This window comes from Sander lucioperca, chromosome 2 (genome assembly GCF_008315115.2).
Source record: "Sander lucioperca isolate FBNREF2018 chromosome 2, SLUC_FBN_1.2, whole genome shotgun sequence".
NCBI lineage: Eukaryota > Metazoa > Chordata > Actinopteri > Perciformes > Percidae > Sander > Sander lucioperca.
Window position 1 is genome coordinate 11,965,265 of NC_050174.1, and position 23,762 is coordinate 11,989,026.

The 23,762-nt window shown below is 38.3% G+C and overlaps 1 protein-coding gene across 2 annotated transcripts in view; it reads right to left on the reverse strand.

Annotated features, from left to right (window-relative positions):
* Positions 1-23,762, reverse strand: part of si:ch73-72b7.1 (netrin receptor UNC5C) — a 193,607-nt gene that overhangs the window by 26,882 nt on the left and 142,963 nt on the right. Inside the window, exons 5-9 of one of the 2 annotated variants that reach the window (XM_035992507.1) lie at positions 18,019-18,199; positions 15,446-15,613; positions 14,946-15,110; positions 9,847-9,903; positions 40-231 (exon numbers count right to left, since the gene is read on the reverse strand). In XM_035992507.1, the coding sequence (XP_035848400.1) occupies positions 40-231; positions 9,847-9,903; positions 14,946-15,110; positions 15,446-15,613; positions 18,019-18,199 (763 nt within the window). The remainder of the gene's footprint in view (positions 1-39; positions 232-9,846; positions 9,904-14,945; positions 15,111-15,445; positions 15,614-18,018; positions 18,200-23,762) is intronic. The other variant, XM_035992509.1, reaches the window with a different exon arrangement.

The following is a 23,762-nucleotide window of genomic DNA, read 5'->3' on the forward strand; positions in this document are numbered from 1 at the left end:
TAGTATTATTTCCGTCCTGGGTCAAGTGTCATTTCTTACCTGATCTGGCTGTTTTGATATTAACAGACTGGAAGCCTCCGTTTAGTGCCGAGGTGTCGATGATGTCCGAGTCAAAGTCACGGTGTGTCTTGCGGTAGACAAAAAGCGCCACGATGACAGAGATGACCAGGCACATAATCACTGCGATGACAATGCCCACGTATAGCGCCACATCATCTGTACTTGGAGCAGCTAGAGGGAACACAAATGGGAAGAGAGACACAATTATAGACAGCTATGGTTAAGCATGAAGCAAAAAAAAAAATCAGCTAAAGAGGAAATGTATATCAGAAAGAAAAGTGGCAATAAACAGATACAACAATGATAACTCTTGTGGAGAGAATAAAGTAATATTCATAAGACAAGATGAAATGAGTTGCAGGCTTCAAATTAACTCGATATGACTCTCTGTCATTCTTAATTTGTTCGACAATTTCACTTTTACCTCAGACCACCTATCACACTCAAAAGGACAAGACTACAGGTTCCATTTCAAATGAAACTTTCAAATAGCCCCCCAGCTTGTGTAATATGATCATTTGTCTAGACAGAGGTAGAGAGAGACAGAGACCCCTTTCATAAAAAAAAAGAATGGTAGCAACTCTTAAAACTTAATATGGCTGTTAATTATTTTACAAGGGTCCTAACATCCTTTTTCAATCCAGCTGAGACTTTAATGGTGTTTCAGTGAGAACAGCGGTGGAATTGTTATTCATGATCCATGTTTTAAAGCAGACTAAGAACATTTTAAGTGATGGGTGACATGAATGGTAAAAGGTATGAGCCAAGCCTTAGAATGAAGGCGAAAGGAAATGAGGAAAGGATAAAGAGGAGACTTGAAGTTAAGAGCATGGGGAAGAAATGATGAGGAGGTAATATGTGGGAAAGCCAATAAGTGGAGAAGAATATAGAAATGAGGAGTGAATAGGAAGGGAATGTGAGTTGAATAAAGAGAATAAAAGAAGCATATAAAAAGAGAATAAGGGAGCAGGGAAGAGAAAACAAGTAGGGCACAATAACTGAGAGGAGAGGAGAGGAGAGGAGAGGAGAGGAGAGGAGAGGAGAGGAGAGGAGAGGGTGGAAATGCACTTGAACTTCAAAGCAGCAAAACAAACAGTTCTACATATTTAAAATGCGTCCGTGAAACTTTTAAGTAGCCTCACACATAAAGCACTCCTTGTATAATCATGTCCTAAGTAGCTAGTACTGTAGAAGGGGATTGGTCTGCAGCTATTAAGAAAAAGACAGAAAAATATGGGAATTCTCCTTTTAATCTGCCCTTAAAGTTGAGAGGCAGATAACAGGCTTTTAGCTACAAACAGCCTGAGTCATTTGCTGAAGGATTTGCTGGTGTCACATCAGAACAAGTTCAGAAAACATGAACTTGTTTATGCATGAAAAAATACTTTGATGAGTCACACAAACATTTACGCTAACATATGCCTAAGCATGATGCACACACATTTGCAGAAGAGAGGTCACTCCTGACGGTGTTAGTTACTCATTTACCACTTGAGGGAGCTATGAACCACTACTAGTGTCTCTGGGGAGCTGAGTGCATGAGGGCAAAACATGTCCCTCATAATTAAGTCGGTGACTGTGATGAACCAAATGTCTTTGAGCACTTTGTCCAAGACATAGAAACATGATACCAAAGGTATTCGAAGTACCAGTGTTTTACGATATTTTGGAAAATAACCACCATTTTAACCCATGTCTAAAAATGCAAATATATGCATAATCAGCTAATAACATTGTGGTAATGTGTATTAGCATGGTGTATAGTGTAAAGCACAGATGTTGTGGTCAAGGAGCACGGTGGCTGTAATTGCCTCCAACAACCAGAGTCCCAAAAAAGTTCACATTTTGATGTTTTCTACTTTGAGAAAAACTTGATATTTAAGTAATGTTTTTCTTATTTAACCACAACTAAAATACTACTCTGACACCAACGTAAGCTGAAAGGATTGGTCGATTAATTGACTAAATGTAAATCAATTGTCAAAAATTAATCAGCGACCGCAACTATTTAGATGAGAAGTTTTGTTATTTTTCCAAGTAAAAGAGCCAAATATTCGCTGGTTCCAGCTATGGAAATGTGGGGATTTCCCGCTTTTCTGTGTCTTATGTAATAATAAACTGAATATCTTTGCTTGTTGGACTGCATCATGGGAATACGTCAATTTTGGCCCTGGGAAATTGTGATGGCCATCTTTCACTTTTTTTCTGGTGTTTTATAGACAAAACAACCTATCATTTGAGAGAATATCTCATGAATTAATAATAATAATAATAATAATAATAATAATAATAATAATAATAATAATAATAATAATAATAATAATTGTTAGTTTCAGTCCTAAACTTAGCTGTTGTAATGTCCTAACCTCCAACACAGTTATCTTACCTGCCTAATGTTGAAAACTAGATTTACTTTGAACGTGTTAAAACGCCATGCACAGTGTGTCACATAAACCAGAGTGTACTGGAAATAAAAGATTTATATAATTCATATTTACAAGCCCTGATCTGTGTTTAAGAGTTTGCACTCTTTCACAAATATTTATGACACTGTGGGAGTTTGTGAAATCGCTGCCAAATATTTGTTCATCACATGTAACTCAGACTTAGAGCACCACCTTTAAATCTCCAAAGTTTAACCCCTATAAATTTAGTTATATGCAGTTACCAACTTTTTGATGTTAAACAGATTGCTTTAAAAATGCCACGACACTGCTGCACAAAGTTGCCCTGTTATCAAGGTCCGTGCACTTGCCAAGGGGGAATAGAATTGGATAATCCTCTTAAGTACCAACTCCCTGATCTTAATTATGATCACCATCATTTCATCTATTTAGGGAATCTTTATCTTGTTTCTACTTTAACTTGAAGGTCTATAACTTCAGAATATGTGGGGTGCCAGACAGCCATAAAAAATATTACTTCTAAATTTGCTTTTTCATTTTCTATTTTCCTATAGAGTGTTGTGGTACACTAACTAGGCTATCCTGCTGTGTTTTTGATATATGTGTGTGTGTGTGTGTGTGTGTGTGTGTGTGTGTGTGTGTGTGTGTGTGTACTAAGTGTAACGTGCTTAAAAATCCGGTAACACCGGATTTTTAACACTTCAAGTACAACACTTGTACTTGAAGGTATCGACATAATCGTGACATGACACTGTCATAACTATGACATGACACTGTCATGAACGTGTCATAAACGTTATAAACAAGTCATGAATGTTTATGACTTCTGTCATTAAGTGTCATTCGGTTTTTGTCATGACAAGTTGACATTGTTTGGGTTGTCTTGATTATGACAACTTGACATTAATCAAAGTGACATTACCAGAAGTTGTCTTGGTCATGACAAGTTGACATTAAATTAGTTTAGGATGTCTTTGTAATGACAACTTGACATAATGTCATCCTGTTTAATGTCAAGTTGTCTTAATAATGACACTCCACAGAAATGTAATGTCAAGTTGTCATGACAAGTACATCTTCTGGTAATGTCGTCCTTATGACAGTGTCATGTCACGATTATGTTGATACCTTCAAGTAAAGTGTTACCAAAAATCCTTACTTCACTGTCTATCAGTTTGTATCCCACTTCTCTCTTCATCTCTCTCCATAACTCACACCTCTCTCCTGACTCCCTGTGTCTCTCTATCTCCATCTGTTTTGATTTGTAGATGAATGAAACAACACGCCCCATTAGAGCATCTACCTGTCTGAGTAACCTACATATAACTGCAGGATACCAAATGTTTTCTTTTTTCTTTAGATTTTCACTTTTTTCTGTGCTACATTTTATTATCGCTTTCCCACAATCATCACACACATCATCTAGACTGTGGCCAACTAAGCAAATTCATTAACAAATGGTGCTTGAGCAGTAGCAACAACAATACCATCAATACATGGTAATTTATCCTTTATTAAAATCCTAACATACAATTAATGTACTGCAAAGAGTTAAGAACAGCCACAATGTTGTACATATTATTGAACCAATCATGTATTGGTAAATCACTGCTTATGCAACTGAGAACCATACTAAAACGATTGGTTTCAAGGAAATGGACGGAATAACAAAATATATATATAAAACGGAGAAATATCTTCTGAGTCACTGAATTCACAGAATCTGCAGTTGACCATGCAAAATTCACTAAAACTATTTTTTTAAATAGACCACTGACTTATTTGCCGCATGAACATGCAGTTCAATTTCCTTGATGGATTGACTTTGCATTTAAGCAAAATCTTAAAAATGCCTTTATTCTCTCTTTCTGAATGCTCAATGACATGGGGGGGCGGTGGGGAGAGAGAGAGCGAAAGAGAGAGAGAGAGAGAGAGAGAGAAGAACAGAAAATTGGCACTAATGTATAGCAGTCTTTCTCCATCACTCAAGTCCTCTCTGTGCTCTGTATGTGTCTATTCATTGAGCCTCTACATGAAAACCAAAAGTGCTACTTTGGTTGAAAACAGTTAATTCTTTAATTCTGGTGTTCTTTTATTGTCTGACAGCCTTGAATAACAAGCTGTATTTTTCTGACACTATGGAGGCGGAAAAAGGGACTGAAAGTGGATGTGCACTTTTGACCAAACCCAGATGAATGAATAATGTGTTTAGACCGCTGTGTGTATCTAAGCATGGCCTGAGGCTCTGCTCTGCGACGCCAGAGTGACAAAATCAGCAGTGATAGAATGAGGAAAGAGCACATGTCTGACTAAGTACTAATATGTACACACCTATGTTCATTTTCATGGGCACTCATGTGAGCACTGACATTCACAGATCCATATTAACGTTTCTCCACAAGTCAACTGTCTCCTGTGCTTTTCAAAAATTAGGAGAGGAATCGAATAGCAATATATCTGTGATGTTCCAGCAAGACATATCTGACAGCTCTCTATAAGAGTGAGAATGTCCTGTTTTAAAGGTCAGAACACACACACAAGTCACTTCAAGCCTTTCAAATATACTCTACCTATAAAATGCTGTGCATGCAGAAAGTACAGTCAGTCCCCATGTAAAAAAAAATTCTTTATTCTAAATATTACATTTTGTAAATAGATTTTTGATTCATGATGGTTCAAGAAATCTTGGTATTTTACATTAGGGAATGTGATGGTGAGGTGGAGTGTTCAATGAGGGTAGAAAATGTGTTTCTAAATTTTGTTATTGAATTTGTCATAGTTTTGCATGACAGTGTTACCTTACTAGAGCAAGATTGAACAGTGTGTTTGTCTTGTGCCTATTTGTGTGATCAAAGCCAAATAATTTTCAGTTGCAGAACCAAAAATGTTTTGTTCACTGTGCACATACCATTCCATTTGTTTGGAGTGTACTGTCTAGGTGAGTGAGTGAGCAAGTGTGTTCTTGTTTAACTATATTCGTGGGGTCCAAAAACCGGGAGTCCAGTATACTTGTGTGGTCCGGACAGCTTTGTGGGGCCAAAATGCTGGACCCCACAACTTTAAAGGTTAAGACTTGGTTTTAGGATTAGGGTTAGAATTAGGTTATGGTTAGGGTTAGGGTAAGGGTTAAGGTTAGGCATTTAGTTGTGATGGTTAAGAGTAGGGTAAGGGGCTAGGGAATGCATTATGTCAATGATGGGTCCCCACAAAGATAGTGAGACGCACTATATGTGTGTGTGTGTGTGTGTGTGTGTGTGTGTGTGTGTGTGTGTGTGTGTGTGTGTGTGTGTGTGTGTGTGTGTGGACTAACTGATGCTGTGACTCACTGTGCCCCAAAATAATGACCATTGTCATAGGCAAAACTTTATCTAAAAGAAAATTCTGGTAAGTGTGTGACTAATAAAGGTTTGGGGCTCCGGAAATTGCAGGAATTATACACACACTCTCTCTCTCACACACAGTTGATAACACACATGGGCTATCGGAACAGAAACCCCTGTTGTCTATCGATTGGTTGACGTTTTTGTCATTCTCGGAGTCTGTCCAACCTGCCACGGAGAGGATTTAAAGAAGAGGAAAACAAGGATAACTCAGTTTAGCTCGTCTCTATCTCCTCTGTGATCTGCCGCCAAAGCAAAGCTATAGACAATCACCACTTGAAACTCATTCAACTGCCTTTTTGATCTTGCTTGGCACAAACATGCAATCACCACCCATACTGCACTCACACATGTCATCCGCTCTAAGTACAGTAACTGGCAGACATGAAAGGAAGAGAGATGGTCAGAGAGAGAAAGCGAGCAGTCATTTGTGAATGTGTCTATCCTTATCTACTGTAAGACTTAGAGTCACTAAAGCCAGAGGGTGGATTTCTATGACAACAAACAACTCTGCACATGTATATAAAATCATTAGATCACATGCACTGTATAACAACCCTGTAATACAGTGCAATTGCAGCTATTTAATAATTGGGCTGGTTACAAGCCTTTAAACGAAACTTTTTTTATCCAACTGAAAGGGACATTATGACCTCTTTCAGTGTCTGCTGGGCACAAATATGAATGACAAAATACTGGCAGAAGCTGTTTCCCTCCACAGAGATCTACAATTCAACCACCTCCCGCCCTTCTCATTGCCAGCTGGTGCTGGGCTGGTGTGTGAATGACACAAACAGCCATGTTACATCCTCAAAAAAGAGACAAGCAAGCTAGCAAATTAGGGTGCAAATGCAAAATACAGCAGTGATAATTATAATGCTGTTTTGTCGCTTTTTTGGCTTATGGGTAAAGGTTTTCATACTTCATACATAAGACACAGTCTACATGTGACTGTAGTGTGACCATAATTACTTTAAATGTGACATTTATTATAAATGAATGACTCACAAAGACCATGTTGTAGTCAAGTTGAGTTTAAGACTGTGAGATGACCACAATCAGGTCTGACTTGTTTTGAAATCAAGAACCAACTCTCAGGAGAAAATGGACATTGTCTAAAAATCCCTGTTGCTATGGAGGTTCTATTCCCCAAAAGAGAATACGGGCAGGGAGCTATGTCTGGAAATAGAAATCTCAGCACCTATATATACAGTATATACAAAGTCACTGGTATTGACCAAATACCCTATCACCTCCCTGCAGATACAGTACAACCATGGTTTATGCTTTGGAGCAGTTGAAATCTTCCATATTGCCCTTATAACTGAGAAGTGTGGATGCAGAATCTGATTTTGCCAACACAGCTATTGGATGTCGAACCACATATGGAGGGTCAGTACTGCATTTGTAATCTGACTTAAGGCCCTGATATGGACAGGACATGGACAGCAGGGGTGTTCTGCTGTCCACTGTTCTGTTTATACTACATTGGGTGTCTGCTGGTGGACGTATTCACACGCGTATGCGCAAAGTATCATTTGAGTTCTACATTACACATTACATTTATATGTGTAGTCAAACTCCAGCTTGGTGATTAATGAGTCTCAAAAACACTCATGCAATCTCCCAATGCTCATGTTACTGACTGTATTTTCGAATATTAAAACCAGAGTGAGAATCTGGTAAATGAGCAATGAGTGCCTCTATATCTCATCTCTAGTTCTGTCTGTATCTGTCTGGGAATAGTCATCTCACAAAACACACTGGGATGATGAAACTGCTTCAGCAGACCCTAAACGAGTCATTAGAACGCATCAGAGACTATATATTATAGATTGCTTTGAAGATAAAACGAGAGTTCCTGCAATGAGAGAAGAAAAAATCATGATAATAATAAATGGCAAAGGTCCTTTCCTTCTTGCATCTCTCAATTATTATTTGTCTTTCTCATTGTTACTTTAAGGAAACAACAGTAAAAGTGCCAGAGATGGAAAGAAAGAGAGGAAGAGAGCAAGATAGGAAGAAAGGAGGATAGCAAGAACAGTTGAATATATGTTTTACACCTTATTATCATCTCTCATGTGCTTTAATACTCATTCAGTAACTTTCATACTTCCCAAAGAAGTATCCCACTTGCCAGGTGATCCGTTATTGTTTTTTTCTCTTCCCATTCACTCAGATCAGTGTCTGTGGTTGAACCGTGCTCCATTAAGTTCTCAGTGAGACAATACGCTTGTAAACACAAAGCAAGTGTTCAGAACTAAGGCAAATTGCCTACTTTGGCAATGATCCAAAGCTGGCTGGCTACTCTCCAAAATGACCACAGCTGCAACAAACTACACAAATTGTGAATCAAATGAACTGGTGCTGAATCGATTCACGGCTATCAGACAGGAAGAAAGAAAGAATTAAGTTAATTAAGGGAATCTGTCACCGCTGTGGTGCATTCACTTTCCAGACACAACTCAGGGATCCTGCACTACAGACTGATTGTGTTTTAGTAAAGTAAAATAAGGTACATGAAAATAAGAATAAAATATTACTTAATGTATCACAGAAAGTTAATTATGCTTCAAGGCATAACCTGTAAAGGTTATAAAACGTTGTTAAAGTTTATGATATTTGTATGATCTCATGTCTTTGCGACTGGCATTCTTGTCTTTTTGTTTTCTGCAGTTTAAGTTTAACTATATATAAGATTTTTAGAGTTTGAAGCTGTATTTTGAAGGAGGAAAACCCCAAATTGTGGTTTCTGCTGTTAATACCTAGAGGATGGTAAAATAATTGTAAAAATATAGCTATATACACTCACCTAAAGGATTATTAGGTTAAATTTCACATTAACAAAATTATCTAATCAACCAATCACATGGCAGCTGCTTCAATACATTTAGGGGTGTGTTTCAGGTCTAGACAATCTCCTGAACTCCAAACTCAAAGTCAGAATGGGAAAGAGAGGTGATCTAAGCAACTTTGAGCGTGGCATGGATGTTGGTGCCAGATGGGCTGGTCTGAGTATTTCACAATCTGCTCAGTTATTGGGATTTTCACGCACAACCATTTCTAGGGTTTACAAAGAATGGTCTGAAAAAGGAAAAACATCCAGTATGCTGCAGTCCTGGGGGGTGAAAATGCCTTATTGATGCTAGAGGTCAGAGGAGAATGGGTCGAGTGATTCAAGCTGATAGAAGATCAACTTTGACTCAAATAACCACTCGTTCGAGGTATGCAGCAAAGCATTTGTGAAGCCACAACACGCACAACCTTTAAGCGGATGGGCTACACCAGCAGAAGACCCCACCGGGTACCACTCATCTCCACAAAAAATAGGAAAAGGAGGCTACAATTTGCACGAGCGCACCAAAATTGGACAGTTGAAGACTGGAAAATGTTGCCTGGTCTGATGAGTCTCGATTTCTGTTGAGACATTCAGATGGTAGAGTCAGAATTTGGCGTAAACAGAATGAGAACATGGATCCGTCATGCCTTGTTACCACTGTGCATGCTGGTGGTGGTGGTGGTGTAATGGTGTGGGGGATCCCTTTTGCCTTCAGAACTGCCTTAATTCTTTGTGTCATTGATTCAACAAGGTGCTGGAAGCATTCTGTAGAAATGTTGGCCCATATTGATAGGATAGTATGGTGTTCCTAATAATCCTTTAGGTGAGTGTATATCTAGATTTAAAAAAAAACATCCACCTTCAATCATTTAGTAAGAGTATATAGGCCTTAAAAACCCGTGTTTTCATCGTACAAGCAGCGGTGTGAATGATTAATCTACCATGACTTCCTTTGTCTGAGAGCAGAGTGAAGTTTTAACACTAGTGAAGCAACTGTTTGAAGACTTTTGTTTGATGGTCACAGCAAAGTTTGCACATGTATCAAAATGACATGTATCAATAAAACCCAATGTATGAGCCAAAGGTCAAATCTCAATCAAAGAAAGAAACTAAGATGAGTAAGACAAAGTGGATGATGATAAAACATAAAACATCAACTTACATGGGATTCCCAAATCACTCTTTTCTTTGGGCTCAGTGGACATCTGAAACAATGAACCTTGGGACGAGAAAAGAAGGGGATGGTGGAATGGATGGAGGAAGGGAGAGGAACACAACAATCAAAATCAAACAAATACGTCAAATAAAATGGGACAAACATGGACAAAAAAAAAACAAATGTCAAAGTTTGTTTCTTTCTTTGTGTCTTTCTTACTTTGCTGCTCTCCTACATTAACTTCAGTTGTTTGACAAAAGGTCTGACAACAAAACAAAAAGCTTATTAATTCCTCTTATAGGAAAAAAAAGAAATAAAAAGGATGAATTGAGAAACCCTAGTGTCTGTAAGACGGTTATTGCTGTGTCATACTGAGTGGTCCACTTAGTCAGACAGAAGGTCTATGACACAGATGAACTGCTGATGTACTGATGTATAATTGAAGTGCTAGTGTATAATTGATAAAGGCAAACACAGCAACATGGTGCCCTTAAAAGCTTCTTGCCAGACCAGCTGGACGTACAAGACACACTGATCATCATCAAAGGGCAAGTAAAACTGACGAGGTTAAGCGGGGTGATGTGAAAACTATAAACATACATGCACACATACATGCGTGCAGTTGACAAGCATGATGTGGCGTTTCTTTTAAGCTATGCAGGGGGGCTTGGCTACATTGCTCAGGAGTTTTAAGGTTACTGCAATTTGGTTAGCCATATAATTCAACATAGTTATTGGCATGAATTCCCATGTTTCAGCATGGTTTTATCAAATGTCTTATTCTTGTATTAAATGACTTTGCAAATGACTGCATTTACATGAGTGCATCTAACATTCATTATTAATGTCTGAATTAGTGATGACAGTAGGAGCAACATGCCATGACAGAAACTTGAATCATGTTCCAATTATAACACAATTGTTCAAACAAACAGGAAAACATGATGGCAGGAAAATGAAGCGTAATTGATTTAGCAAAAGCTAACACAAGCATTATGAAAAGAAAAGATGGCACAGATGAGGACAAAACATTTAAGAAAATGGCTAACAAGCAGTGCAGGAAACAATGTGAACAAAGTGAAGTGATTAGAATCCACAATGAGAAGAAACAAAAGTGGGATGAATAGAGCTTTCAATGAGGAGATGGCTCCTTTGATGCTCTGCAGGACCTGCTGACACTGCTGATCGCTTTGTAAAATACAACACAAACACGATTAAATGTTCTTTCACAGCACTGAAGTTACATAACAGCTATCTCTAGTGATTACTTGTGGTTTTAGAGACTACACAGCAGATTGTATTTGCTTCACACACACACACACACACACACACACACACACACACACACACACACACACACACACACACACACACACACACACACACACACACACACACACAGAGGGTAGGTAGTGAGTTAAATGTCATGCTCTCAAGGATGACACAGTGGAGCTCTGACTGAATCTGTTCCAAGAATCCTGATCGATGTGTCAGAAAAATGTCAACAGGCCAGGAGAGAAAAAAACACAAACAACTCAAAAAGAAAAGAAAAAAATGAGAAAGGCTTCAAACTTCTATCACAAGAAGACACACACATTTATACAGACTCACACTGATAAACACATAAACACAAAAAGAGAGGAGGCACTCCACGCAGGGCAGAAGTGAGGTCAAATGGATTTCTACCTCTCAGGATTTAACAGGACAACTTTAGAAAAAGGGCAGCGAGAGACGTAGGAAGAGATGAATAGAGAGGCGGGACGTGTTGGTGGAGAGAGAACGAGAAAGAGAAAAGAGGGAGAGTAGAATGAAGTGCTTTTTGAGCACAAAGTCAATTACAGAGCACTATCTAAAACATTAACTCCCCATTGACATTATCAGTTAATTCACAACCCTGACACCCTAAAAGTGAATAATTGTAAAACCAGCAACTAACCACTGCTGTACTTTTTTTTCCCATTAAATTGATTTCCAAAGACCTGGTGTTCAAAATGTGAGACACATATCCAACATACACAATGCAGAAACTAAAATTGCAGTTTATATCTGGAGTTGTGCAGCATAAACATTTGAATGCTTTACTAATGTGAACCAACTTAAAAATGTTAGTGTAACTGGCCAATTGGATACCAGCAAAGAATGTTTTTGTCTGTGTAAAGATCACATTTTAAAAGATCCATCATTTATAAACCAAATGGAAGAACGGTCCATGAATCACTTCAAGCCTTTCAAATATACTCTACCTATAAAATGCTGTGCATACAGATATCCCCTCTAAATAACCACACACACACACACACACACACACACACACAGAGTTCATGGATTCCTGTAAATGGTACAGGAAACAGCTGAAACATAAGTGCTGACATAAAACCACGTCTGTGGAGTCATTTTAAAGACAGAAAATCAATCAGGGGAAATGAGCCTAAATCTATACCTCTCTAGGTTATATCCCAGATTCTATGGCCCCACATGCCTCAGGGAATCCTTTTGATAGAGCAGAGACAGTATATAATACACTACGTAAGGAGTGGGCAGGGCTCTGCACATACAGTAACTTCTTTCAAAAATGTGGCTAGGGGCAAAAGCTTTTTGAGGGTTTATATAATATTATTCCATTGCTCATGACATAGACCATAAATTAAATCATCACTGCTATCCACTCCCCTTGGGCTGCAGAAAGACGTTCCTCACAAAGCAACGGCTCACTTGGCTGAAGGCTTTGTGCTCACTGATAAAGTAGATTTCTGACTGTGTGCTTGTGACTTATTTAACCTTTATTTGACCAGAAATGCCTAATTGAGACCAAATGATTCTAATTTTTTAAGAGTGGCAAAACCGCAATAGGCAGCAATGTAACTGAGTTAAAGATAGACAACAAAAACTACATATGAAAAGATCGAAAAGATATATCATAGAACCATTAAAGTACATATAAAATGACCAATAACTATCACATAAAAAACTGGGATCATAAAATACATAAGAGACTATGTAGATTTTATGCAGCAAGAATACATATTCTCTTAAAAGAGACCTATGTATGTCATTTTAAGTATTTTTGCATAGGTCTGGGTCATAGCTCTTTTATCAAATTCGGTAAAAGTTGTGGGATCAAAGAGACTTAACTATTCACACTGTTTGGCTGAATGTATTTGCCATTTTGGCCAAGACTCCTTGAAAAACAGATTTTTAATCTCAAGATACCATCAGGTAAAATAAAAGTCAAAATATAATTTACATAAATATGTCTGCTGGACACGAGTGTCTACCAATTAGACTATGGGAGTGCCTCAGCCAATGGGAGGTCATAGACAACTATACTTCTATTAAAGTTTTAGGCAGCAGAAAGATGTATTTTTCTTGATTGTCAAGTCAGGTCAATATTAGTCTCACTTTGCCAGACCCTCCTCCAAAGCACGCTGAAGGAGGGTCTGGCTACTCCACATAGCATTCGGGGATGGGAGGAAAACGTGCTCGGGTTTGATGGTCGTCATGGGCGGTGCTAAACTCTGCACAGAGCCGCTGCAAAATAGTCATGCGAGAGAAAACTCAGATTGGACAGATAGTCTAGCTAGCTGTCTCAGTTTACAATGCAGAGATCTGAGGAGCAGTCAACAATAGTCCTCAGAAATTCACAGAATTTAAAATTCCAACACAAAGAAAGCGGAAGGAAACGGAAAATACATGCATCCGGTGGAATATCCTGCAGCATCGGAGCAATCCCGGAAGTGGAACGTGAAGGATATAGACGAGGTCAATTTTAACTTTAGCGAAAAATGTTTCCTACATAATTCTCGCTATGGAGGAAAAATCTCTCTACGGCTGCTATGTTATGTGAAAAGAAAGACCAATCAGAAATGATGGCATAATTTCAAGCCTTGTTTCAAAAATGACTATTTTCCTCTTCTCTGCACTTTGACAGGTCTCTATCTCTGTCAAATGCTTGTCTACCAATTAGTCTGAGCACAGGGAGTAACAAGCACTATAACTACAAGTCAACAAATATAATTGCCTCCATCTTGGAAAAACTGCTGCTGCTATATTTGTGCTGTTATGACTCAACCCACAATTGAGTTTTCCATGCGGAAACCTTTTTACTTGTCAGAAATCATTACTTTTGGGGTGTTGGGGGGGGTGGATGATTGTTACACATCATTATCTATCATTACTTTCCTTATAAAAAAAAAAGGGAAAACTAAGTCATGATGACATTCAAAAACCCTTCTATATATCATCCACAATGTGCACAGAAGAATAAAGTGCATGTGTGAAGCAGAGCAAGAGCAAATCACTATAAAAAAAATATGGTAGGTTCCTGGAGAAATGCATAAAACCAGAGGGTCTGAGAGGAAGAGGCAAGAAAGATGGCATTGAAGATAGGAGCCTTAATGCAACAAGAAGCAGTGGTTGCTGGAGGACTGGAAAGTGAGATAAAAGGACGAGGAAGAGGAGGAGCAGTCGAAAGAAAAATGTAAAGAAAGAGGCGAGAAATGAGAAGGACGTGAACAATGAGAGGAAAACTGCCAAACTTTACTGCAACGTAGCTAGAAGAAAGATGAAGTATGATTATGAATGACATGTCTCCAACCATGTTGACAAGCCTGCCAAAGCCTACTGACTTAATTGGTTTAGCTGGACACTAATTGTAATTGAAATGTAATTGGGTTGTCAATAACTGGATTGATGTTTTATTCAAGACGATTTTTCTAACATCTTCAGTATAGAAATTACAGCTACTTTAGCTATCAGCTAACCTAAGTCCATTGCTAACATTACAACAGTACTTCTAAGGTTTCATTTCATTCATACTATATTTAGTTATGGGTTTCTCAATATGGTTATAAATTAACCCATTCAATTGTCATGTTACGCTTCACTCACTCCTGTTCTCACCATGCATCACCACCCCAATGGCCTGCCTTATCCGGGGTCAATTCCCCTTCATGTCAATTCGCATCTGAAGCAGACACCGCAAGGTATTTGTTTGAATTGGCAAACTCATCTTTCATGGTTAGGTATGATATATGACACAACTTCAATACTTTTAGAAGAGATACATCAATGATTCTGCTCTGGAAGATTCATTATCGTCAACTCACTTTGCATACAGAGTCCGTCGGTACAGTTCTGAGACTGGAGTACCAGCCCCTCACAGTCCTTTCCTCCGTTTTTAGGTGCTGGGTTGTTGCACTCCCTCCTCCTCCACTGGGTGCACTCCGTCCCACAGGCCGACCACTTACTCCACTCTGTCCACACACCGTCCACTAGAGGGAAAGGATAGGAAAAGGAGCCAAGAAAATGAGAAACACAAAAAAAAGGGAAAAAAAAGAGAAAGAAAAGAGTACAAAGAGTACCCCCCCCCCCCACCAAAGTGTAGCATATAGGGCAGAAAAGTACAAAAAAGAATAGAAGTGGAATTCAGCAGAAGCTCAGTTTAGTACAGAACAGGTATAAACTTAGGACCACAGAGTAAAAAAGAACAACAAAGCAAAGGATACAGTACAGTATGGATCGAGTGGCGTGGATACAGTAAAGTCTACCAAAACAAAATGGCACAAACTAAATAAATCAGAATAAAATTGGACTAGAATAGACTTACCGGTGCACAGTGTGGTACAGGGTAGTTTCTGTATGGCCTGTCCATCACAAGGCAATCCTCCATTCAGAGGGGCGGGGTTAGTGCAGCTGCGGGTTCGTTTCTGGAAGCCCCGTCCACAGCGACTGTTACACACCGACCACTCCGTCCAAGTCGACCAACCACCGTTCACTGTGGCAAGAGAGCCACTTAATCAGTAACTTCATTTATACAGTAATCCATACATGCATGAATCAGCCATTTTAACAAAACAACAAAAACAACATTTTGTTTCTCTTTTAGCATTTAAACTTTTTCATTTATTTGCTGGTTTACAGTTTACCCTTTGTCAAAAGAACCAATTGCAAGGCGTTGCTAAACAAAAAGATCTCTTGCACAGCACACTCATCAATGACGTCATCAATGTGTATGGTAAACTGTCGATAAACGCAATAGCACTTTGACACTTTTTGACACAGTGTGCCTTTGTGTTGTTGGATATTGTTGGTCAGCTGTGGCTGCCATTCACTGTGCATTTAAACTTTTTCTTGTCATATCTTTATTTTCACGTTGGTTTTTATGTTTTGAATGCATTGTTTATGCATATTTGTTGTATAAATTGCCCCTTGAGGAACAAATAAAGTATTTTGAATGGAATTAAACAACAAACTGTAGTATACATACTAAATCAAAAGCCTCAAGTTTTGTGATGTTTAAACAAACTAGGTCTGTAATAAAACAATAAAATGGGCACAGAGTGCATTCAAATCCTATTGTATCACAGCACATTATCCTCAATGGAGAAATTTGACTCAGTATGTGTTTTGCAGATGACAGGAAGCTGGGTCGTTGAAATTTAGTGAGAACAGTAGTTTCTTTTTTTACACACACACACACACACACGCACACGCACACACACACACACACACACAGTTTTGTGCAACTTTTCGCTGCTACAGTAGCACAATGTTTTCCCGCTGTTCGCACTAATAAACATAGAGAAGGGCACACTGACACACACATGCCTACACATGCAGCTGTATGGCATGGCACATACATGCCATGCCATACAGCTGTCATACTCTGGAAAATTGCTTAACCCTAAACCCTTGTTGGAAAAAGCACAGGGAGGACAAAATGAGGAATCATTGAGTTTTCTGAATCCTCATTAGCCATGCATGCTTCCATAGTCTGGATGCATCTTTTCTCATTCTGTTGCTCTCTGTGCATCTTTTTTCCACTTTCTCCCTCTTTGTACCTCTACAAGATGTCCCTGCATCCTGTCACATTTAGACTTGACTGTTGCTTCATTATTCTGTATTATTGTTGTTTTTGTGGCAGCACAGTGCAGACAAAGATAAGGGTAGACAAGACATGAGCAGAAAGAGAGAAATCTGGTATGAAGTTAGAATGAGTCACAAGGACACCCAGAGAGAGTTGACATCCGGAGAGGTGGGTTGAAATTCCTCCGCTGCATCTCGACAGCTCTGTCTCAGCCCAGTTATAGCCAGTGGACAGTGCCCACTCCTTTTCCAACCGCCAATTAGAAATGAATCATCAGAGAGCATGTAACCGGTAAATTCAGGAACAGTCACTTTTGTCATCTACATTCTTAGGTTTTTCTATTTATTTTTTTCTTCTTCACTCACCTGCCTTGTCCCACTCTGTTCTCCTCTGCCTGTCATTTCTCCTCACCTGCCTCCCATCCATCTATAGCTACTCCATTTCCCCCCTTCATGTTCCTCTGTTTTTTCCGCTACTATTTCACCTTGTCAACAGTGTCAGTTGGGCTCTCGTGGTGCCAAGAAGATTGAACCACAGATTGAACAAACTATTTCTGTAAGGATACATCAGTGTCAAACCACTCCATCTCTCGCCGTCTGTATCGAACATGCACAGTTATTTTTGATTGAAACACTCCTAGTGAATAGACCTTGTGTGTTATGTGTGTGTTCTGTTATACATTGTATTCCCTCAAAATGTTTCCTATCCTCTCATGTCAGGCTGGTATTTGGTAAAATGGAAAAAAGAGAGAAGGCATATTAGGCATTTTCTTCTTCTCAACAAGCTTTTACTTTGTTTTGTTTTTTATAAAAAACAAAAAAAACAACAACAGCAAGAGAAGAGCATCACCTGCCATCCAAACTAACACCATTCAGAACTGAGCTATTGTTTTTCACAGGTGTTATTATGCCATATGCTGCACAATTCATTTGGTGGTGGGACTCTTGGCTGAAAGTGCAGACATTTGGAAAGCCCAAGTCTTCTAATTTAAAACTAAAGGCGTGATTGGTGGATTTAAATTAGGTGAGGTCAAGGGTGATGTGGGACTATCAGGCCAATCACAAATAGAGCACGATGGCATTGCAGTAGAGCTAATTTCATGTGGCAGATGGGGGCTGGCTTGGTCGATTAGACACATTGTCGGGTAGCTGCAGCTAGCATTTAAAAAGGTGTCATATCAGTAAAATACTTAACATTAGACACAAAACATGTCACCTACACTCACGAAAACAGAATATCACAGCTTTTAGTGACAATATTTTTTCTCGTTCACACATACAAAGACCCACACAGACACAAGCATGCAGACTTACCGTAAACAATAACAGTGGCTGTAGTGCTTCGTCTTTTGGCCACTATGTTCTTAGCCACACATGTGTAGTTGGCTGTGTCAGACAGACGCGCCTGTTTGATGATCAGGTTGTGGTCGATGGTGATATAGAAGTTTCTGTCCTCTGCTGGGTCAATTATCTCTTCGTTCTTCAACCACTCCACCTGGGAGACAGAGAGAGGAGAAAACGGGGTGAGTATAAAGGTTTCTTTACACCTCTGATACACAAAGAGAAAAGTTTAGAAAAACATAGCTTACGAGAGACGATAGAAGTAAATTGTGCTTGTGTAATGACACTATGTCTTATCTGTTTTTATATTGGGAAGGCGTGTTCCTGCCATGAAGTCAAATACAAGTGAAACCAGATAAACAATTTTCATTCAACTAAAGTTCTTTGCTTTTTGCAACTATGTTAGATCTTGCCAGCTGAGGGAAATTATGAGATCACCTTATAATCTTGTTTTCACAACTGATCCACCCTGAGAAAAATAAATAAAAAAGGGTTTTGAAAGTGATGTTTGTCTAAAACTGTCCACCTGTTAGAGAAAAGAAAAAAAAGAAAAAAAGAAACTAAAAAAATCAAGTCTGGGTGTTCTGGTATAATCTGTTTTTCAACCTTTCCAGATGACAAATAAAGAAGGAATGGAAGGACTTATAATAGGATGCTGGTGTAATCGTGTTTTTCAATTGCCCCACACAGAAAAGCTTTGAGGAGATGCTACCATTCCAAATCCAAGTAAATTAATAAATATGTGAAGGGGAGGAGGCTCTGTGGTGACTACCAAGAGTATATTTTTATTTGTCATGGTTCATACTGTAAGTAAGAGAGAAGATACAAAAACCTATTGCCAAATGTATTCTCATGTATAATATGTTTTAGAAATCAAAAATATAATTCACAACCAAATAAACATACTTTGTGAGGTAGGATGTAAAAATACTAATAACAGAAACAATAAATAAAATGATGATGTCTATGCATCAAGTCACTAAAATAATACAATTGTAATAGTAAAAGACCCTCATCTACAGTGGGCACCTCCACAATATGGGTGGCAGTGTAGAAAAGGAGGAAAATGTCCCGAACATATGCTTTCACAAGGTACTTTGGGTGAAGGGTAGGACAGCGGGAAACTATCCTATTTACGAGCCTAATCACATTTCCTGAGTGCTGTATTTACTGGTCCAAAGCCTCATAAATTCAGCCTGTCCCAGTTTTATGGCTAGCACATAAATGTCCGAGTCGCGTTGTTTAATTCATGTTGTTTAATTTCCTCCTCCCTTCGCATTAGGAAATGGAAATCTCAGATGCAGAAAAGAGGAAATTCAGTGTCATTGTTCAGCTTACTGCCCGCTCAGGCCCGGCTGTCATTCTTCTCTCTCAGTTATTCTACCTGCCTCTCCTTCTGATCTTTAGAGATTCAATAGTGCTCTTTGGCGATCGGGCTCACTGTAGCCTTGAATTCTCAATCTTAGGTGAGATGCTGTGTGACCTTTCAGTTTCTATTACAATGTAAAGGTTATACTAGAGGAAAAATCAGCAAAGACAAACAAACAAAAACATATACACACACATATATATATATATATATATATATATATATATATATATATACAGCGCAAACGTTTAGTCAAGGAACTTATCCTTGAGATGTACAAGTGGAAAAAAGTGTAGGTGCTCTCTCGCAAACAAAAGCAAATACAATGCGTGTAATATGGATTCTGATTTATTCATGCTCAGGATATTTAAAGGAACTGTACTGTACTGAAATACAATACATTTGTTGAATTATTATTATTATGTTCTCAGAGATCCAAGATCACTAGTCTGACTACATAACCATATAAACCTTATACAGACAGCCCAAGTGAAGATGAACACAGCTTAGCAAAACTACTCAAGTAATATTTATCTTATAATAATATATTATTATCTAATAGTTTAAACACAACTATTACAGAACAGAGAGACAAAGATCTAAAGAGATGTTTTTTGAATTGTGGGAATATTGCGTCTAAAGTGTGAAAGATTAATTCAAGCCCAGCCTCTTCACAACAACAACATAACATTTGTCTAATTTAATGGGTTTGACATTGTTACATTAAAATAGAAAAAACTATTACTGGCAGAAAATGTTTTCTTATTGACATAACTGAATTTTCAAAACATACTGTCTCACCCCTGGCCTGAATTTGCCTCTCGATGGTCAAAGCCCTGTTATGAAATATCTGTATGCTGGCAGTAAACCAACAACCCAGGGGACATGGAATATTGAAGGTTGAAAGATAAAATAAGTTAATCTGGATAAGAAATCTCACTTTGAGCTACTTTATGAGCCCACAGGGACTGTAAATGTATCTTTACTGTATTCAACTATTCTAATGCAAGCTGGTTAAGTTGGTTAGTGTACATGGATTATATCATATACTCTGCTTCCTCTTTATTAGCTTCACATAGCCAGTACCAGATGGGAATAGCCACAACTTTTTCTACATCTCATATTTCCTAAACTTCTCAGATGGGTTGATTTGGGGACTTGTACCAGTGCCAGTATTGTAGCACACAGTTAAGTCTATGTCATGCGCCTGGATTCCCTGGAAAATTGCTGCTGAAAAATTTGAAAAAGACTGTGGCTATGATTCAAAAGGTTCCATAACACAGCATGGACACTTAACCTCATAGAAAAATACACACAACGAACATCTAAAGTGACTTAAAGTAAATGTGTCTTTTTCATTGTAATACTAAGTAATGGGGACTCTTTAAACATTCATAATACTAGTGAGAATATACTATTTAAACTACTACAATTGTCTTATCACAATATATATATATATATATATATATATATATATATATATATATATATATATATATATATATATATTCTAATCTTATCTACACTTAGTACATGTTGAAACTCAGCAGTTCATGTATTGAACAATTTACTTTGCTTCTTAGTTTCTTCATTCCTCCAAGACTGTCATAAACCACTGTCAGTCAACAAAACCAATTTTTTTTAAGTAATTTGAAGTCCACTTCCTAGGGGACCTTCTTCTTTATAAATTGCTTACTCTGGCTATTTTAATGCAGTGCTAAAAAAAGCACACAATATGTAGCAGTGTGTGTGCCTGTTTTGAAAAGTAACACTTAAACTTGTACTTGCTATTGGAATCAAACCAAAAGTCATTTTGTTTAATGACACATCCTATCATGGAATTTAACTTTATCACAAACAGTTTTAAAAATGAGTGGTATGTCATCCAAACAATCAATGTAAGAGTACTCCAAAAAAGTAAGAACACATACAAAACAGCGTTTGATCGAAAGTGACTTACATCGCAGGGATTATGTATTTATGTAATTGTTTTTTTAAGTAATCAATTCATAAATCATTCTAGTTGTGTAGCGAGCTTAGTGATTGTTGCACTAAATGTCATTCCAACATGTTTGCTCCAGTAAAATATAATAATGCTAATACAGGCCATTACTGCCACCTTATATTAATATTAGTTTTGAGCTCTGGTGTGACAATTGATGATGCCTGAAGATTGAAGCATATGAGACTGATGTGTGCTCCGCTGGGCTCAGACAAAGAGACCACATGTGGTGGCTATACTACCACCGCCACCGCTCATTAGCCACAGCTGGTGTAAGAGAGAGTGTGTATGTGTGAATGGCAGAGGGTGGCTGATTGGATCAAGCCAACCCCAGGGGAGAATGTGTATTTCTTATTTTAACTCTTGCCCCTACATCACCTAACTGTCTTGCTTTACCTAAACACCACACCACACCACACCACACCACACACATACACACACACACACACACACACACACACACACACACACACACACACACACACACACACACACACAAACTAAAACAACACTCATAAACATTTTTGTTTATTGCCATGGATATGAAATAATGGTATTATACATGTCGTGTGAAGACACTTCAAATGCTTGCAGTGCATAAGTGCACATAAGCAATGCTCTTGTCCTCTGTTTCAACTGTAACAGGATTTAAAAAAAGGTTCAAGAAGAGTCCATTCTTTTTTCTTTAGACAAAGAAATAAAATGGCTTTCTTTTCAAAGGAATGAAGGCTTTGTCTGATCAATTACACACTCGCTTTGTTCATGTGTTCTTTCTGCTTGACCCAATAACTGAGACAATAATTTGCCTACAGGTATCAAACCTTGGGCCCATGAATTCTAGATAAAAGCAGATTTGTCTTTCCTTAGTCCTTAATAATGTACGTGCTTGTAGTGTTTAGCTATTGCAATATAAACTATGTGTAGAAAGGAGGAATGAATTTGAATATGTAGATACTTCCATGTCTAACTCACAACTTTAGGACAAATGTCCCATCTTATGCTGTGCAATATCAAGGCAGCAGAAAAGTGTGATGTATTGCACAATCTATTAAGATATGCATCTTACTTTGGCAGTGGAACAAAGGCTTGGTCGCATGCTGTGCAAGATAAAAGTAGGCCAAGATATAGAGATATATACTATCTTTTGTTTCACTGGAGAGCAGCACAAAAGGTTTTGAAACGCAAAGCTTTGCCGCATATCTGCTACTGAGAGCAGGAACATCATAGTCACACTGTGTCACAAAGAGAAAGAGTGTAAATCTTGCAAAAGCAAAACAAATGGCAGACCACAGAGCAAGAAGTGAGATAACGAAGCAAAGAATATCTATGACAAATGCTAAAATATGACATGCTTTGTAGAGCCACTACAAAAAGTATCATATGGGAGTTGATAACAGCGCAGAGATACAGGGTCTATGGATAGAATGTGCCACTGAATCACAACATTCATTTTTCAAAGTAGCAGCAGGCGCAAACACACAGATTCACAATAAGGGTATGACGAAACACAAAACAGACCAGCTACAATCAATTGTGTGTGTGTGTGTGTGTGTGTGTGTGTGTGTGTGTGTGTGTGTGTGTGTGTGTGTGTGTGTGTGTGTGTGCGTGCGTGTGTGTGTGTGCATGTGTGCCTGTGAATCACCGAAGTGTTAATATGATTATACCCTTGATTAGCTATATTATCTGGATCCCTATAAGACCACAGATGAGTGGGTTAAAGAGCTACTGAAGTGATTACTCTGCCTATGTGTGGGCATGGACTCAGTCTGAGTGTGTGATGTGTGTGCGTCAACATCGCCCCAACACCACCACCCTCTCCAGCAAGCTTCACCATTTCGTTTCATGGCAGCTGAGACCGAGGTGCTGGACATCAGAGGAGAGAGACAGTGATGGGACAATCACGACAGATAAGGACAGAAAATTAGAGCAAGTAACTTTTTTTCAACCAACTAAGCAAAGGGCTTGTGTAGTGTAATTTTTATTTGATCTTTTTAAGTAAAGAAGGGAAAACTCTCATACCTCCAATGCAATCTGTGTTTTATCAATCAATTTGGCACATCTTTATCTGACTTACCCTGAGGATGTGTTACAATCTGATTCATAAAACTAAAAATAAACAAATTGCAACTGAGTAGTAAGTGGGAAGCTTTATTCTCTTTGGTAGAATGTAATGTCTACCTATGCAACTATGTCTAATATAAACTATGTTCATCTACTACTAATTTGTTTAGCCAAACAAAAGGTTTTAAGGGAAACTGGCTGGATTATGTCCAGTGGCAACATTTGTTAGAGTGTAGGAAGTGTTATGTTTTTGTACTGCATGTTCAAAGTGCAGGACTTTGACAC